Raw genomic sequence first — 20305 nt, forward strand, 5'->3', positions numbered from 1 at the left:
CTTGTCTTTAATTTTACAAAAAAATACACAAGTAATGTATATTGTGTTATTTATGGAGTATTTTATTTAGGTAGAAGGATGTAACGTCATGTAGTGTTGGAAGACATCACCGATATGCTTAATCGGTGCTGACTCACACAAAACTTAAAATAAAAAGATATATTTGATCATTAAAAAAAAGGAGGTTCATAGAAAACAAAAGATCTATTTACTTGCTCAGCTGAGTTTATACGTAAAAAATTGTATCGAGAAACTGTGGGATGGTTCTATTCGATCTACCGAAACTGGTGAGAAGTTTCTAACCCAGTATTTTGGAAATCTTGACCTTGGTAATACATTCGATGGTATATGCCGATTTAATTTGAAAAATTCCATCATTATATTTAATTATACAAAAAGTATAATTAGACGGACAGTCATTATTTTGCAATTATTAAATTTAAATTTAAACGAGGTCGTCGTGGCGTAGCAGCACAACGTTATACTATGATCGTGACGGTTGTTAGTTCAATTCTAACTTGTAAGATCGAATTATTTTCAATTTTCACCGCCAATTTTTGAGTTCCGCCATTTTCCCAAGACAGAAACTGGTGGATTAAATGTCTCGATACTAAGTTTTCTATGTTTACCTTACTATGGGAAACGTGAAGCTAAAAAAATAAATTAATAACTTAGTAATTTGAAGCTAAGTAAAATTTATAGTATAAAAGTAATATATATTTATAGTATTTTTATAATAAGTACATCCTCCCTCTTCGTTCCCTCCTGACCGACGGCTGACACCCTTGGATAATATACTTCTATGGAGAGATGCTGTTCGCATGTACAAATCTGCTTAGTTGTGAAAATGTAAAGAGGCTCGACAAAACTTTCGACATAAGTATTTTCGAAATTCACATTAATTTTAGGCAGCCAGAGGGAATCTAATGTTAAAATACTGTTCCCCACTTTCTGTCGAATTCTGGAGGCATTGCGTGTTGAATGGCGGAATTCAACGCCGCGCTTTCCCTCGTTACTATAGCGATTATCAAAATATTAAATATTTCATTATTTTATTGAAAATATTGGATATGCATGTCACGGCTGCGTTTACAGCCACAATACGATAGTGCCTCTTTGCTACAACAGGAGGCCTGTTTTATTTTATAAATTATGGATTAGGAATGTTACAAAATATAATTAAAGTCGTCGCAGGTGAAACAGCCAAAAATTATAAGATATAGTTACCAAGTATATGATCTTAATCTTAAGTCTAAAAATGAATAATTATATAATTATTGATTTTTATATTAATATTCGGTTTTAAATACATTAATACCATGAATCCTTATCCTATAAACGAAATAATATATAGACATATTATATGTAAGTATATATTATATATGTATAAGTCTGTCTGACGTTGCGAAACAACAAGTGAGTCAGTGCCTGAGTTGCAGTCGCTTACGAGCGCCGTGTCGCGCTACCGTTTATAGCAGTCAGGAGTTGATAAAAACAAATGTAAGTAAATACCTTCATATAAATAACAATTAGGACTTCTAATTAATGAATTATTTCGATAATTTATTTTCTATTGGTAATAATCTATTTCGTCTCTTTAGATTTCTTTCTTATCTTATTAAACAAATGTAAATAACTGATAAATTGTGTTCAATATTTATATATATATTAAATTGGCATTTATTCAATATCAATCTTGTTTTATATATATACAAGTTATTATGATGTTGTGTTATTAAAAAATAAAAGGGCATATTCCTTAAAAGAAATTTAACGTAAATTAGAATTAATTATTGTCTGGGAATTGGATAATAATTGTTTTAGGATGGTGGGGAATTTTGTTTATGTACGTATATTCTTGTAAGTAGGTGACCCTGGCATATAAAATTGTAAGCCTTGCTTGTGTGAACCCATCGACCTAGACATCTCTTTGGAAAATCTATTGATGGTGTACCTAACATATGTATATGTCTATCTTAGATCTCTATGTTGATATCACAATCAATAGCCCTATTATCAAATAGCAATAAAATGTTGCAAGTAATCAATTCTTTAAATTTAAATGTGATAACTAACATGAGTATTACATTAATTTTATAAACAATACTCATTTTTCTCTTTACAATCTTATTTATAAATTAGTTATTAATTTAGTCTGCGAAAAGAATGAATATGGGTTTTTTATATCGAAACCTCGGGTCCAATGGCATGTTAAAATAATAAAACGAGGGCTTGGCGACCTACAATAAGTGATTCATTATGCCCATTTCAGCTGACTTCCACAATGTCGCACACGGTCACAATTACGAGGACAACCACTACCACATCTGGAGGTACATTCTTCACGAACACCGGGTACCTTAGCTCTACTCCAGGGTTCCTCAAGCTTGTACAATTGGTAAGAAAATTTGATATTTAATCAATCCAGAGAGAAAATTTTACAATTCCAGATACACAAGTCGTTTTTGTGCTAGTTCTTTTAGTATTAGGTACTTTATTTAATAATTATGTGTCAACTATTATACAAAATGTGGATTAAATATAATAAATTTATTTATTTTGTGAGTAATGTTTGCTTACATCTTTAGTGGAATTTTATGAGTTACACAAACTGTAGTCATATTTATTTTTAGCTTATTAGTACACATTCAGAATTGTGATATATAGTTTCCTTAAATGAATTAGGTGAGGATGTATGAATGCTTAAAAATATAAGTCCTTCCGATTTGCCTTGGATCGTGTAGATGATGTCAGCGCTTGCGTCACTGTCATTGTTTTTGCACGCGACTGCTAAGAGATTGGGCGTAAGCGACAAACGGTAGCGAAATTGAGTTGAGGATTTTTATTTTGATGAGTGAACATTCTTAAATATGTAAATTATATAAATATGATAAAATTTTATAAGAAAATTCCATCCAAAATTAAGGCCGGCAACGTATCTGTAGCTCCTCTATTGTTACACTCTGGTGTTGATCGTGGGCGGCGGTGACTTACCATCAGTTGGTCCGTACGCTCCTTTGCCTTGTCTTTTCCATAAAAAATAGTTATTGGTTTCGTATAAAATAGTTGTTTTATTGCAATATCCACTTATATCGTTCTTGTATAGAATAATTAGAATAAAATATAAACAAATTAGAATAACTATCTCTCCCTATAATATATCAGAAGATTATTTCGTACATTTAAAAAAACTAAGATATTTTTAAAGAGTAATTTAAAGCAATATGAAAGTATAAATCAATCAATTGCTTTAATTTGCGACGCATAGGTACTATAAAGATATTTCGGGATGTTGTATCTCAACATTGCGCATGCGCTACTTATTTTAGGTGAAGCGAAAACAGCTCTCCATGCAAATTTTGTAAATATTCCATCTTACACGATTTGAAGCAACCCAGCTCTCCTCTTAATCTTGAAGTAGAAATTAAACAGAATAATTACGTGTAAATAAATATATTTGATATATTTATTCTAACAATTTTAAAGTTTATTATATAAATAACGTTAATAAATTTATACAAATAATTGTTATTATACAAATAACTTTATTAAATTTTCTTTAATTTAAGCTATATCAGTGAGCTCGTTATCTTTTATAAAATTAATAAACAATTTGAAAACACGAATGAAAAGACAAAAAATATAATCTATGAAATATTAATAATATTATATTACTGTTAACTAGATACTATATGTTTTTTTAATTTGTGAAATATATTAAATGGCATATAGTTTTTCTTTTTTTTAGTGACATGCTATATCCCGTACTCAGGAGGTGGTAGGCAGGGGAAACCTAGTGGTAAGACACTCCGTTCCTCAATTTCCGCCGAATTCTCTAGAATGCGTCTTGGCATTGCGGGTTGAGTGGCGGAGCCCGACGACGTCGCAATTTGCCTCAACATCAGGGCGAGGAACTGAAAATATCAAATATTTCATTTCCTCGAATGGGAATCGAACCCACTACCTATCGTTTTTGGAGTCACACTTTGCGTCTCTGCGCCACGACTTGCCTGAATATTGGCTTATGTTATAATTATGATTGATATAATTTCTTTAAACTTTACCAAACCCTGCGATCTGTTATATTTGGGAAATGCATAAAACAAAAAAAAGGAATATGAGTAATAAAATAATTAATGTCAAATATAATTTATAATGATCGTTATATTTGAAATAACAATAAAAACTTCTTCCAGCTTTTAGGCGCAGCGTGTGTTGGCGTCGTGGGTTACTATTTAGATCCCGGCTATAGTCGGTACAATGGACAAAAGCCTGAGTTATTTTATCTACTAGTGGCGGTGACGTTCTTAATCGGTACCTTCTGCTTGTTCATATCATGCCTCATGTCCTGGTCGACGGCTTCTGTGATATCAAAAACATTATATGTAAGTTGGTTATTTCAAAAATATACCTACTCGATTATGTTTCATAACAATTCATAAAAAAGTTATATTAAATATTGTTAGAAAATACAGCTTCACGCTGTATCCCGCACACAGCAGGGTAGGCAGAGGGAACCTAGTATTTTTAAGACACTCTTTCCCGTCAGTTCCCCACTTTCTGCCAAATTCTGGAGACATTGCGTGTTGAGTATTTGAATTTCATAATAATAATTAAAATTATTGACTATTATCACATCAAAACAATTTGGGTACCGAATGAATATGGGTACCAAATGAAAATGAGGACGGGTATATGGTTACTACTTACTTTAAAATTTTGTTGCTAGATTAAAGTAGTGCCTATAAAAGTGTTCTTTGTTTTGGAAACGAAACTATTTGGTGTATATCATCAGTATTTTCACTTTGATTATTGAAACAAAATTAATTTAAAGTTTTATAATTTTCAGGAAGTTATCTACCACGGCGTCGCATTTGTTATGTACTTAGCAGCTGGTCTTACCCTAATGATTGAAGTTAATCATCAAAAAAATAGTTACAGGCGAGACTTTGAGCCATATTTGGCAGCAGCGGTCTGTATTTTATAACATATTTTGATTTTCTTTAATAGTTATACCTAATATTTTACTTGTTATAATTTACAGCGTGTATGTTATAAGATATTAGCTTGACCCGTGTTGAATATTTTAAAGTTAAATTGACGCAAAAATACAGTACATTTAAATGAAATATGAATTATGAAGCAAAACATAAGGATGACACTAGGCAGAAATATTTCTTGTAGAATTGCTCCCACCACCTCAATCACTTGATCTGAACTCTATCGAAAATGTGTGGAATGAATTGGAGCGTATACAAAGGATTAAAATATTAAAAAAAACTTGCTCTAAAATTATACATTTCCGAAAGTGTCTATATAAGTGTAATATTAAAGTAACCTCCCTACATAGATGCTAACATAAATTGTAACATTTTCGACATAGCCCGATGAGAACGTATGGCTTAGTTAGTCAGAATACTTGGACGCTTTTGAAGAGGCGCGGGTTCAAATCCCACTACGTGCAAATTTTATATATTTTTAAAGTACTCATATTTTATTAACCTAATAATACTGAATTTTCAATAGTAGATAGGTATATAATTTACTAGTGGACCCGGACGCGGCTACGCCTGCTTGAACTATAAGAATATTTTCGCGTCGGTCATACTATGCCGCCCGTAGGCTAGGTCATTTCGAATCAGTGACATCTCCTTAATTATTTATTAGAATGTTATACAGTAAACTATAATTTCAATCTAGATAAAATGCTAAAAGTGACTTTTATTTAAAACGCGCGGAGCGCGTAGCCAAGTGTTTTTACAAACAAAACTGGCGAGCAGCACCGTGTGTTATTTTACACGAACCATTTGAAGCCACTTTTTACCTATTCGTAACTCAAAAACTATTCCATCTAAAGCTGTCATATTTGGCTCAAATATTTAGACCCCCTACCAGTATACGTGCATTAAATTTCATAAACACAGCTCAAACAGTTATTTAGATAATGACGTCCAAAAATCGTAAATTTTTAGGGGGGTGACTGACCTATAGACCTTAATGTTAACCAAGTTCCAGATGACCTAGAATGGTGAAATTTAGCATCCGGTTAAGTAATTGGGTGTATATTAAGGGAAAAATCCGAAACTAGTATTTTTTTAATATTTTCTTATAATTTTTCAATAAATAGATTCAATTAGTAACATTTACTTATAGTGCCTGTAAAGAAATCATAGCAATCAAAGTACATGATAATTGATTTTTAGGCTTAGCGCCTGACAAAAAAATAAGAGCAATGCATTATTTATATATATGTTGCTTTAATTTATGTCACGCGTTAGTAAATATTTTATTTGTTATGGAGACTAACTTCACTATTACTTACGTAAGCCATCTAAAACAACACGATGCTTTCAAGTATATTTTATAATATAAGATAAGATATGTCTCCATTTGTAGCTGAAGATGCCTCTAATTTATGTCCTGACAAAGCCTGCCATCATGTGGACTTCAAGGGCTTCACGTACAAATATAAAAATATAATAAATGGATTAACATCCTTCATTATTATTTATTATAATTTAAACATATGTTTTAGTACTTATTATACTAAGAGTATTTGCATAGTCGATTAACGTATTTGATATTAAATTATTATTACAATATTTAAGTACTAAGTCCTATATAAGATCCTATAAGGGTTCTGTTTTATTGCTTTCGAGGTACAGAACCCTAAAACAGAAAAAATACACTAAAAAATAAATATATAAAAAATAAGTATATTGATAGAAATATATATAAAATTTAAGAATAATATACTATCTGTAAGGTCAGTCGTGGCACAGGGGCACAAAGTGTGACTGTTAAACCGACTGGTAGTGAGTTCGATTCCCACTCGAGGAAATGAAATATTAATTTAAACTTATATTTCCATTTCTTCGCTCTGGTGTCGAGGCAAGGCGCGGCGGAGAGTTCCGTGACTCAACACGCAATGCCTCCAGAATTCGATGGAAAGTGGGGTTACTGAGTGTATTAACACTAGGTTTCCTCTGTCTACTCTGCTGTGTGCGGGATACAGCGTGAAGCTGATTTTATTTTTAATTTGATATATTGTCAGCCTACCAGCTATCTTAACAGAAGTAATTGTAAAGTAATTATTAACAGTAAAAATTTAAGTAATTGTTAATAAAAAAATAAGAGAAAAAAAGAGAAAATTAAAAATTACTTAAACAAAATAATAAAAAATAAATAAATCCGCTTTACGATGTATCCCACACATAGCGGGGTAGACAGAGGGAACCTAGTGTTAAGACACTCAGTTCCCCTCTTTCCATCGAACTCTGGAGGCATTGCGTGTTGAGTTATTCCAACAAAACAATGAAATTAGAAAAAAATAATAATAAATATATCAGATTTCTAAACGCAGCATACATTCATTATTTTCTAATCTGACAACTGCCATTTAATCAACAAAATAAAAACTATAGTCGAGATTCATAGATAAATATAATCTATTTTCATATATAATTAAATATCGTCTTAAGAGTAATAAAACATAATATTATTGACCATAATAAAAAAGTAAATACCTAATTATATTAGATATATTTTATTGTACGAAGGCGCTCATATTTTAATGGTTTTTTTGGCCTGGGTTTCATGATTTTACTGGTTTTAGGAACACTTGTGGAAACGGCAGAGAACGAAGTCGACCTTGGGATCATATCAATTCAGATTTGTACCGTCAGCACTTAATAAACTTATTGTTTATATTTTTTCCAAGACATGTTGAACAATGAGTCGTTCAATAGAATTGCTTGTGGTTGAAACAAGAACCTTACACCGAATTGTTCCAATGCCTCCCGATGGGAGCTGTCTCTTCCATGCTATTGCATATTCTTCGTTTGAGCGTATTGATATACAACAAAGTAATAAATTGCGCGAGACTATGGTAGAGTACGTATGTCGTAACTGGAATGATTTAAGTATCTACACTAGCGCTCGAAACGGGAATCTTTACTCTTCTAAAGAAGACATGCTTTGCTTAACTACGTACGGAGCTACTTCCGAAATAAAGGCTGCAGTAGATTTGTACAGTACTAGCGGACGCGCGCAGCTTCGCTTGCTTATTGCTTAGGGGTGAATTCTAATAAACTTTGAAACACGTGTTCAATAAAATATTTTTAAGAGTCTCAATTTCAAATTTTATAAAAATCGGTGGCGATTTAAAGATTTTTCCATACAAACTTTCAACCCCTTATTTGCACCCTTAGGGGGTGAATTCTAGAAATCCATGAAACACATGTTCAATTAAATATTTTAAGAGTCTAAATATCAAATTTTATAAAAATCGGTGGCGATTTAAGAATTTTTCCATACAAACTTTCAACCCCTTATTTGCACCCTTAGGGGGTGAATTCTAGAAAATCATGAAACATATGTTTAATTATATACGTTTAAGAGTCTGAATTTCAAATTTTATAAAAATTGGCGACGATTTCAAAAAAACCTATACAAACTTTCAACCCCTTATTTGCACCCTTAGGGGGAGAATTCTAGAAAATGATGAAACACGTGTTCAATTAAATACTTTTAAAAATCTAAATTTCAAATTTTAGAAAAATCAGTGCCAATTTAATTTTTTTTCCATACAAACTTAGAACCCCTATTTCACCCCTTTAGGGTTGAAATTTTTCAAAATCCCTTCTTAGTGGATGTCCAGATTACGAAAGTAAACTTTTGTCCAAATTTAACGTTTCTACGCACAGCGGTTACGGCTGTGCGTGCGTCTTACCTCAGTCAGTGAGAACAAGTCCTTTTATATATATAGACTAGTGGGCCCGGACGCGGCTACGCCCGCGAAAATATAAGCCTAAATCATTAAAATAAGTTAAAAAATAATAATAAGTGGAGATTTATTATTAGAAAAAATATCTGAGTAACCGAAATGAACAAACCAAAGAAGTAAAAGTAACTAAAGGAAATTCTTAATATTAGAAAAAAAAACCTAAAGTTTGCTGTGCGCGCGTACTAAACATTTTTCTATATTAAATAATTATTAATTTTTGCGAACAATATTAAATAAAATCTCAAATGATTAAAATTACGATATTTTAAGTGTATAACATCGGTATAGATAACCAAACTGAGATAAATTAATTATAAGCAGCAAATAATTACATAAAAAATAATAGTAATTCGAAAATCTATAAAAATTTACAAAATCATCAAAGTCATCCGCCCGTTCGCGTCGGTCATACTCATATTATGCCGCCCGAAGGCTAGGTCATTTGGAATCAGTCACATCTTAATTATTTATTAGAATGTTATACAGTAAACTATAATTTCCATCTAGATGAAATGCTAAAAGTGACTATTATATTTATTTTCATAAGGATGAATATCAAATTATAGAAATCATCTAATTTTTGTTAATGATTTGTATAAAGAGATTTGTATAAATCTATATCGGCGCGCACCATGTATGCATTAAGCAAACTCACTGTGGGTGACGTTTTCTTAAAACAGCAAACTTTGCAAGCCGTTGCTTAGCAACGCGTAGCGACGATTGTTATTAACATGGCGGAATAAATTCCTTGTCAAATTAATTATTTTAATATATTGGTATATAACGAAAATATTACAAATATGAGAAAAAAAAAGTATCCTATGTTCATCCCGGGACCCTCAAGTATGTCTATATGAGTATTTTATCACAATTAAATTAGCGGTTTGGCCCTGATTGCGGAAAAGACAGACAGACAGACAGACAGACAGAGTTACTTTCGAATTTATAATATAGGTATGGATAGATAGATTAAGATAGAAGTGTATTATCACAATGGTGTCCTACTTGGTTTATTCGGCGAACAGAAATGTCCTATGAGTTTTTTATTGAGCAACTATTGAGTTTCTTGCCGTAGTAGCTTACTATAGGAAAAGTACTTGTAATGGCCAAATTGAATAAAGAATATTTCGATTTTGATTACATTATAAACCTTTCTGCTTATGATTTCTGTACAAAAAGTAATGATATCCCGTCAAAAACATAAATGTAAAATGAAAGCCAAGTTCAGTAATAAAACATATGCTTTCAGCGATAAAAGAAGTGAGATGTAAATGTATGCCAAGTTCAATGGTCAGTCCTGAAATTTATTTTTAACAATATAAAATATTTTATAACAACTGTAAATGCCCATTCTTCTTACAACTTGGAGACTTTATTTATGTCTAATATCTGATTTGGCTAGTTTTCAAATTAATTTACATCGATATAAATGAATGTATTCAAATTGTATTCTACTCAGATTCTATTGTAAATTCATAAGAAAACTAGCCAAATCAGATATTAGACATAAATAAAGTCTCCAAGTTGTAAGAAGAATGGGCATTTACAGTTGTTATAAAATATTTTATATTGTTAAAAATAAATTTCAGGACTGACCATTGAACTTGGCATAGATTTACATCTCACTTCTTTTATCGCTGAAAGCATATGTTTTATTATTGAACTTGGCTTTCATTTTACATTTATGTTTTTGACGGGATATTTATTTTCATAAGGATGAATATCAAAATGTCGCGGTAGCGGTTGCGTAGCGACGCGACGGTTGTTATTAACATGGCAGAATAAATTGCATGTCAAATTAGAAAGTACTTTAAAATATATTAGATTATATGTGTAATGTAATGTTATATAGCCTATAGGCTATATAACATTACAGTACACATACACTTCTGAAGAATGCAGCTTTCATACAAAACAAAAACATAGTAAATCGGACCAGTAGATCCAGAAATCTTAGCGTTCAAACAAACAAACAAACAAACAAACAAACTCTTCCGCTTTATTATATTAGTATAGATAAATAATTTCATTTACTTTATTTTCAATTCTTTTTATTTTGTGAATATAGGATTTTACGTTAGGATTTTAATGGATAAAATTGATTCGATTTGAAGTAAAGTTTTCTTAAATTATTATAAATTGGTTATTATTATTTATTTTTATTAAAGAGTAATCCGATGGGCATCGGATTTTATAGACATTTCTTCACTGATGCTCATATTATGTTTAATATTTATAAAATATTAATTTCATTACTCTTAATGTCATTCTTCGTACACTTAACACTTCGTAAAACTTTACACCTAACATTTCAAAAATATGTAATTTAATAATTAAGTAATTTATATAAATTTAGAAGAGTATTCCAGGAGGAATACAAGAATGTCCATAAAAACTTATCATTAGGTTCTCGCTTGAATTAATTTCAAAACTTTTTAAATTCTAACAAAACACACCACATCTGTATATATTTTACAAACGATAATATATATTTATAATATTCTAGTCTATTTTTATTTTCTGTTTCTTTTGCAGGTAATGGGACTGGTGATGGCAGTTCTATATTTATTTAGTACGTTCATAGCAGTGAGGTCCTATCGCGGTATTTAAGTTGCCGAGAATCTCTATAACACTAACTTTATTAAAATGCATTTCTGTGTTGTTTGTATATTCAAACCAACAAGTATTTTGCTTTGTACTTTTTGTAAGACATTTAACTATTCCTAGGCTCTATATTAACTATGGCGTCCGCCTGTATGTTGGTATGAGATATGTCTATTGACGCTTTTGCAAATCTGTATACAAATATCGATGCTATTACATTGCGAGGCTAGGTTGCTTATTGTAATGTCTACTACAGGATAGTAAATTTATTTATTTTCAAAAAATAATTTTTTTCCTGTTCAGGTTAGACAGGCAACGACCGTCATTGACTTTTGTGGGTCGAATAAGGTCTTTATTTATTTGGAAAAAGGATATTAAGTACATTTTCTCTTTGTACCGAATACATTGTGGAAGATAATTAGAACCTACAAGTAAAAGCCATAACAACAAATTGTTTTAGAAACCACGTTTAAGTGTTCAACAATTTTTTATCTGTAGCAAATTATAACTTAAGTATATTTTTTTTATTTAATTTTATGTTTGTTTGAAAAATAAGTCATGAGTTTATTTAATTTGTTATGATTTATAAGAATAAGATGCAATTGATCGATAGATCGGTACTTATGCAATTGTATAAATGAAAAATATTTCTTATTCTTGACATATTTATTGAGTTTAATATATTTATAAAGTAATAGAATATTTATAGTACCTATTATATAAAAATGTGGACTATTTCAATGACGATTTGTACTGTGAATGTTGTGAACTGTATTTTTTATATATTTATAAACAAAATAAGAAAGTAAAGATTTCTTCATAATTTTTTCTTTTATTTTTTTTTTATTTGGTTAACAAACAGTATTTGATGAAAATAATGATGTTTTGCAGGTTAAAATATTCAAAGTCAAAGTATAGAGACGATAGTTGTGGAATCAATGCACTCTCATGGGGTTGAATATATTTAAATCCTTTTGTAGGCAAAGATGCAAGTCGTAATGCAAGGTTCCCTCTGCCTACCTTTAACACACTTCCGTTGCACAGTTTCCGCGCAATTCTGAAGATAGCGTGTATAATGAATTCAATATTGCGCTATGCTTCGTTATTATAGCAGGAAAATGGCAATATTAAATATTTTACCCTCGAGTTGGAATCGAACTCGCAACTGTTTACAGACCCATGCTTGTACCCGTTCGCCGCGACTGTTGTTATTTATATATTTTATAAATGCTCTACTTTATACGAAATTCGGTCACTGTAAGATAAAAGTCGAAAGATGATGGTATTAAGTTTAAAATAGAATTAACCCTCCACGTTGCGCTCGTGTTAAATTCTATTTTTAAAAAATCCTAACTCCTAAGCACACGCCACAGACAAATATACTTTCCAAGTGTCCTGACGTATCCTTCGACGAAAATTAAGTATTCTAAAAATTAGATAATATTTTAGTATTTTTAGTGTTACTTGTATTATTAAATGAAAAAACAACTGTACTATAATTAAAGTATGCGTTAAAACTGGGTCACTGAACTTTTTAGTGTTTATGTCTACGCAAAACATCTAAATATATTGCGCGTGAGTAATACTCGTATGCGTGAATGGTGAAATATTCTAACCAACCCGAATTTCCTGTCAGTTCATTGTGTTGCGGCTTTGTCTGGATACTGACTCTATTCTCTACTCTACTATTCTTTAAATTGATCCAGTTTTCTGGTGTGTGAAATTTGCCACGTTTTTTTATATATATTAATAATGGCCCGGGGTCCAACTATAGTACGAGTAGCACCAGGGGGCGGCGGTGGGAGTGGGATCAAATGCTGCTGTTGTCGGTGTTGTGAATGTCTTAATTTGGGATATTTAACAACACAGCATGGTGCAATTAAACTAGCGGAAGCAGTAAGTTCTTAATACCATTTATTATTCTTTCTCAAGATTATTATAAAATTGAAAATTATATGATATTCCTAAAAAAAAAACATGTAAATATTTAAAAGTTTTTATTTGTATGTTCATCTTTATTGAAAAAGCTTTCCTTTATCAATATAGTCGCATTGTTATAGCGATTTATTTTTTCATTGTTGTTATTTTGACATCAACAGATGCTAGGATCTTTATGCCAAAGTCTGTTAGTTAAATATGGATTATCAGAAGCTAGCAGTATGGGTTCAGCATTCCATGGTTTTCTTACGACAGCGTCTGCCTGTCTGTTTACAACAACTCTGTTAATCTCCTGCTACATATTGTCAGCAAATACACAACATCTCATACGACAATCTATTTTCGTAAGTAGATTTTATTGTTACTTTTTTAACTTTCCTTATATAAAACATTATCTTTTATTTTTTACATTCCTAGTTTCTCAGTTCCTATATTTTGTTAACGTAAAACCAGATCAGACTAAAATCCATTTTTTTACTTAAACATTTGAATAGTTAACTTTGGCGTGCATTGCGACAAGTCTTAACTCTACCACCAGTCTGTTATTTTGTAGTGTCAGATCCAATTTGTCTCTACGTTAATACGAATTTTAATAAATACAAATACCGTGTATAACATTAAAGGCATTGAGAATTATTCGAAGATTAATTTTTTTTCTCCACAATATATTTATCTTTGTATGAACAATTATGCCAAAAAATTATGATCGTAAATACTATGCATTTCATAAATACTATGCGCAGGTTGCGCCAACAAATTAATTGTAGAGAAAAACTGAGGTTAAAAAATAGCTAGTCATGGCGTAGGGGACCAGTTGACTGTAGACGAGACTGGTTGTTGGTTCGATCCCCACTAAATGAAATATTTATTTCAAATTTATAATTTTCATTTCTTCGCTCTGGTGTCGAGGAAAAGCGCGGCGTTGAGTTCCACCACTCAACACGCAATGTGCGTGAACCTAGTGTCTGAACACTAGGTCCCTCTACCTGTGTGCGGGATACAGCGTGACGCTGAAGTCGACATTTGCAATTCAAAACACTGATTGTCGTTATTGAGTAGGGGCTTTTGATATGTTGTTAATAGAATAATCGCATAATGACCTCATCAACAGCGTCATTAAGGATGTAATCTTTTGCAATCTCTAAGTGGTTCTCCAGTTTTATCTTATCTTTCTACCCAGTGAAAGAGTACAATAACAAATTAATCTAAGGTATTTTTATATTAAATCGAATTTCCTAGTATAAGAAGTAATCCCGTCAACACATAAATATGAAATGAGAGCCATGTTCAATATTATCAATGCGTTGTTATCGACTTCACCGATAAAAGAGTTGGAGATCTGCACGCAAACAAAATAATTTAATCCTTCGAATGGGGATTAATACTTAAACAGTGAGACTGTATTTCATTGGGCAACGGAGGGCTTATTAATATTATTTATAACTTAAAAATTACTAGATATTTACATATGTGGGGGGGATGAGTATATTGTTTTTAACGTAAGAATTTTTTTAGGAATGTATGTACAATGCTGTGGCGTGTTTCATGTACCTTTCTGCATCTTCGTACATGGGTGTAGCGGTGAATATTTACTTGTATCCAAGATATGCTATAGTCAATATGTACTCGGCGTACCCAGCGATGACCGCGGTATATGTAAGTATATTTTTTAATCAATACTTACTCTACTTTACATTCTATTATACACTTAGGCACTTGGAACTGAAACGTAGTGGGAATTTAAAGTAGAAATAAACAGAAAAAACGAAAAATGGTTATTTATATGTGGAAAATATGCTGTTGCATGTCAAAATTTAAAAGTAGAACCTCCTGTTCACCTATAATCATGAAATTGGCTTAGTATCGGTCAAGTGCGAGTCGGGCTCGCCTTTATTCGAATTTTAGAGATTTGGAGTTGAACCATACGGCAGTGCTTTGTACTTAAGGCTTAACACATGTTCTCAACAGATAATTAGGTGCGAATTTTTAAATTAAAATTAAATCAGCTTCATACTGTATCCCGCACACAGCTGGGTAGGCAGAGGGAACCTAGTGTTATGACACTCCGTTCCCCAATTTCAACCGAATTTTGGAGGCATTGCCTGTTGAGTGGTTTCAACTCAACACCGAACTTTGTCTTGTAACTAAAATGAAAATATTAAATATTGTATTTCTTCTAATGGGAATCCAATCCTCAACCTGTCGAGTTTCCAGTAACATGCTTAAGCCGCTGCGCTACGTCCAAATTTTTAATTCTATAATAGTATCTAACTCCTTGTATTTGTTTCAGTATATCGGAGTAGTTCTTGGAATACTGCATGGCGTAGATGCTTATATATCATATAAGTACTATAAAGGAATTCGGTGAAATAATATATTTTTGAATTACCAAGGTTTCATAGTCATTACGAAAGTTATATAACCAAGAGAAGGCTACCGTAATTATAAAGAAACAATAAGCACTTCTATAAACCATGAACTCTACTGTGCGCTGTGGATAGATTATAACCTTTGAATTATGTATGTATGTATGTACGTTAAATGTATAGAAAAAAATATAATAACAATATTTATTTATTACAATTACAATTTATTTATTATTTTATTATAATGTAATTGTAAAATATTAGGTTAAATATCTATTTCTGTGTTATTTAACTTTGTACCGCAACAATAAATGTTGTTAAAATTCAACCGAAGTGATTATTATTATTGTAATTACCTAATACGTACTGTTAGTTATTTGTACTATCATTTAATTACCTATAATATCAGAAACGATAAAACAGCCATTAACTCTGTCAAGATACGGGTGAAATTAAAAAGAAATTGTGTAATTAATATAGAAAAATATATAATAAAACAAAACATAATATGAATTGTTTTATTTTATTATATTTGAGACCGTCATGGCGCAGGGGCACAAGGGTGTGACTGTAACGCGACGGTTCTGGGTTCAATCCCTATTCGAGTGAATGAAATAGTATTTCTTAATATTTTAATTTCTTAGCTTATGGTACCAAGGCAAAAGCTCGTTGATTTCCCCTAGTCAAGGCTCGGCAATGTCTCTAAAAATTTGTGGGAAACTGGGGAACGGAGTGTCTTAACTCTAGGTTCCCTATGCCTACTCTTCTGTGTGCGGGATACAGCGGGAAGTTGATTTAAAAAAAAATATTAAGTGAAGGAATAAGAGATGAATTGATTGAATTCAATTATTTTTATGTGTGGAGCGGTGTTATTGAGACGTCTCGTACCAGGCACGACTTGGCGCCGTTCGCTGTGTTACTACTTATTAATTCTACTACGTACTAGTACGAGTAAGTATTAACTTAGTCTCTTGTATTGTAAGTATATTAGTAAAATACTAAAATATGTGAAAATTACTAACTTATTACTACTTCTGTTAGTAAGTCCTTGAATTTTCTGGAAAAGCTTTTATATACTAATATATATAAAAAATATAAACAATTTAAACATCGAAGTTATACATTCATTCAATGAATATTAAAAATAGTTAAAAAACTAAAACCACGATTGACGTCAAGTCTCTGCTATGACGAAAATAATTTAAAGTAACTTATGCTAATACTACTCATTTGAGTAGCAGCAGCAGAGTGCAAGCCTACAGTTTTCTTAATTTGTCGTCGATATTCCGTCGCGGATCTTCAGGCTCTCCTATCGCACCAGCTCGATGGTACCATAACATTGTATTGTCACCTGATCTATGTATAATTGCCAAACTTCATGACAATAGATTAATTAGTTACAGCTACGCAGCTTACTAATACATATTAAAAAATCGTAGTGTCTTAACACTAGGTACTCTGTATATTTACTTTGCTAGCGCTTGTGAGGGATAATTTTCATTGTATTTTTTTTTAATGTATTTTTTAGTAATTTTGAAACATATACATCTATACTAATATAATAAAGCGGAAGAGTTTGTTTGTTTGTTTGTTTGTTTGTTTGTTTGAACGCTAAGATCTCTGGATCTACTGGTCTGATTTACATTGTTTTTGTTTTGTATAAAAGCTGCATTCTTCAGAAGTGCTATAGGCTATATAACATTACATTACACATATAAACTAATATATTTTAAAGTACTTTCTAATTTGACATGCAATTTATTCTGCCATGTTAATAACAACCGTCGCGTCGCTACGCAACCGGTACCGCGACAATTTGATATTCATCCTTATGAAGTTTGATAAACAATTAAGGAGATGTCACTTCGAAATCACCTAGCCTTCGGGCGGTATAGTATGAGTATGACCGACGCGAAAATATTCTTATAGTTTAAGCAGGCGTAGCCGCGTCCGGGTCCACTAGTTATAAATAAAGAACAAACAAACAAATTTAAATATATTTGCTAAGTAATTTAGTCTTACTAAACTGCTGTAGAGTTGCGTATTTAACGTTATATTGTCCTAGATAAGCTATTCTTTCCCTAGATTCAACTTATCTTATCACCGAGAGTAATGCTCTAAAACTAACACCTACCCATGTGTGTGTAAAGTAGAGAAATTTCATAAATATTACTTTGTTGCTTTGATGCATATTTTTTATGTTATGAAAATGTTCTTTATTTTATGAGATTAGTTTAATATTTTTTTAGCGTAGGTACCCTTATAACATTTATTGTACTGTTGGTTGTCTAGAATGATGAAATTTGGCAGCTTATATATTTGTGGTTAAATCCTTATAAATAATAGTTTTAAAAAGGGGGATACAATTTGATATTAAAGCTGTTGTTAGTTCAAGTGAAGTACCTATCATATGAAAGGGCTCTAGCTAAGCTAAGCCTAAATTTCAGAAAAAGCTTGAGCCTTCCACGGAACCATCGATAAGCGAGCCCGAGCCCAGTCAGCTTTTTTATTAATGAATTCATCATTTTACACTATCAGAATTTGATTATACATTAAATATCAATTGCGCTAGGTTAACAGAAATTCATAATGATAATTTCATCATAACAAGTATTTTTTTTAGCTGCACCCTGCATCTTGTACCTACATAGCAAGGCAATTCCCTGCTATTCACCGACTTCTAGAAGCATTGCGATACCAGAGCGAGATGAAAAATTTCGGCTAGTTTGTGTCTCTGCACCTAGCAGTGCCGTAGCTAGGGGGGCATCAAAAGGAAAGGTAGCCAATGTGACATTTTTTTTAAAGGTAGCCAATGTGACATTTTAGTGTCTGACACTTGATCTACGTGAGAGTAGAAGACTTTGTTTTTATAGACCTTAGACCATTTTAAGGGCATCAAGTCCCCTAAGCCGCACCGGGCAGCAAATACCTTAGCTACGCCAGATTTTAGACGCCACGCGCTTGATTAGACGCCACGCGCTAGATTAGACGCCACGCGCTAGATTTTTTTCTGGAGGTCACTCAAGAAAACGGCCTGTTGTGTACCAATGCTAGCAAGTTACAATGGTGCAGCTATCGATGCAATCTCAGCATCCGCAGGTGAAGGTAGTATTGGAAAGTAGGCCAATTCGGTAGGGATCTTGTTTATTTCTTAAATAAATATCAACTTAAAAAAATTATGAACACGAAAGAATGAAGTGTTATTATGAACATAAATAAAAATATATACAAAATTTAAACTTCATAAATTATGATAAAATTTTGTAATGCTTCCCGGAATTTGTATTTAAATCATAAAAGGAAATATTAAAGATTACATATTTCTGGTAATTATTAATCATATTTTGATATAATCAAACTTATGATATAAAACGAAGGGGAATACCAAATACTATTACGAATATATCTATATATGAATTAAATAGTGGACCCGAACGCGGCTACGCCCGCTTGAACTATACCAATATTTATTAAATATATTTATGAAATTATTTTCAGTTTTCAATAGAGAGATGCGTTAAGCAAGCTCATTTTGGGTGACGTTTTCCAACAACAAACTTTGCAAATCGTTGCTTAGCAACGACGGTTGTTATTAACATGGCGAAATAAATTGCATGTCAAATTAATAAGTATTTTAATATATTGGTATATATCGAAAATATTACAAATATGAGAAAAAAAAGTATCCTATGTTCATCCCGAGACCCTCAAGTATCTCTATATGAGTATTTTATCACAATTAAATTAGCGGTTTGGCGCTGATTGCGTAAAAGACAGACAGAGTTACTTTCGGATTTATAATATAGGTATGGATTACATTTATAATATGTACTGATTTACCTACATCATACATACATGTATGTATATCTAGTATTGGTTTAACAACGACTCGAAATTCAGTTATCATCGAATGTTTATTCATCTCATGATGAAGATAAAATTATTGAAAAAGTATTCCATTTTTTTCAATAATTTTATCTTTGATCATTATCTTATCAATAAATTAATTAACAATATCTTTATTAGAATATATTGGTATTATATTTGTCTTATTGTTAGACTTTTTTATATCCTGTTTTTTACAAAATTTTATTAATAAATTTATTTATTTTTACTGTAATAAATAAATAATAAGAAAAATAACGTTTTTAGCGAAATATTATCCACTTATCTGTTATTGTACGTTTATCTCGCCCTAATGCATCCAATATCAGAAAATATATGTAGATAAATAAATAATTACGAACTTCTAGTAAATAAAATTGAGATAGTGGTTAGAACAACGACATTTTTTCTTAGAATCTCATAATGGTGCGATAAAATAGTCTCCTAAATAATAGCTTTCACTATAACTACACAATTTTTCAATATCTTTAATACTTTTATAGATATATAAAATATCTAATTTGATTTTTATGACTGAAGTAAACTGAAATTAAATACAATCATGTTTATCTCATTAAATGTAAATAAGACACGGCTGACTTAACTCTATAACTATGTTCGACTGTTTTATATAAGTTTATTATTTTATTGTATCTTTTTTTGCAAGGACTCAGGTTCAACACATAGATGCCTCTTTAGAGAATATAAAAGTATTTTACTATGACGC

At 31.4% G+C, this 20305-nt stretch overlaps 2 protein-coding genes across 2 annotated transcripts; both read left to right on the forward strand.

Moving 5' to 3' along the window:
* Positions 1-1385: 1385 nt before the first annotated feature.
* LOC146527714 (uncharacterized) lies at positions 1386-12212 on the forward strand. The gene is made up of 5 exons (XM_085204577.1): positions 1386-1500; positions 2273-2398; positions 4197-4385; positions 4850-4972; positions 11321-12212. Exons 2-5 carry the CDS (start codon positions 2285-2287, stop codon positions 11393-11395), a joined length of 501 nt encoding a protein of 166 aa, XP_085060703.1. The 5' UTR covers positions 1386-1500; positions 2273-2284; the 3' UTR covers positions 11396-12212.
* A 344-nt stretch (positions 12213-12556) lies between these two features.
* On the forward strand, positions 12557-16135 carry sing (MARVEL domain-containing protein sing). The gene is made up of 4 exons (XM_085204575.1): positions 12557-13285; positions 13489-13671; positions 14843-14983; positions 15618-16135. Exons 1-4 carry the CDS (start codon positions 13142-13144, stop codon positions 15693-15695), a joined length of 546 nt encoding a protein of 181 aa, XP_085060701.1. The 5' UTR covers positions 12557-13141; the 3' UTR covers positions 15696-16135.
* The last annotated feature ends 4170 nt before the right edge of the window (positions 16136-20305 follow it).

Source organism: Heliconius melpomene, chromosome 20, assembly GCF_056956725.1.
Source record: "Heliconius melpomene rosina isolate 202511_hmr_F chromosome 20, ASM5695672v1, whole genome shotgun sequence".
Taxonomy (NCBI): domain Eukaryota; kingdom Metazoa; phylum Arthropoda; class Insecta; order Lepidoptera; family Nymphalidae; genus Heliconius; species Heliconius melpomene.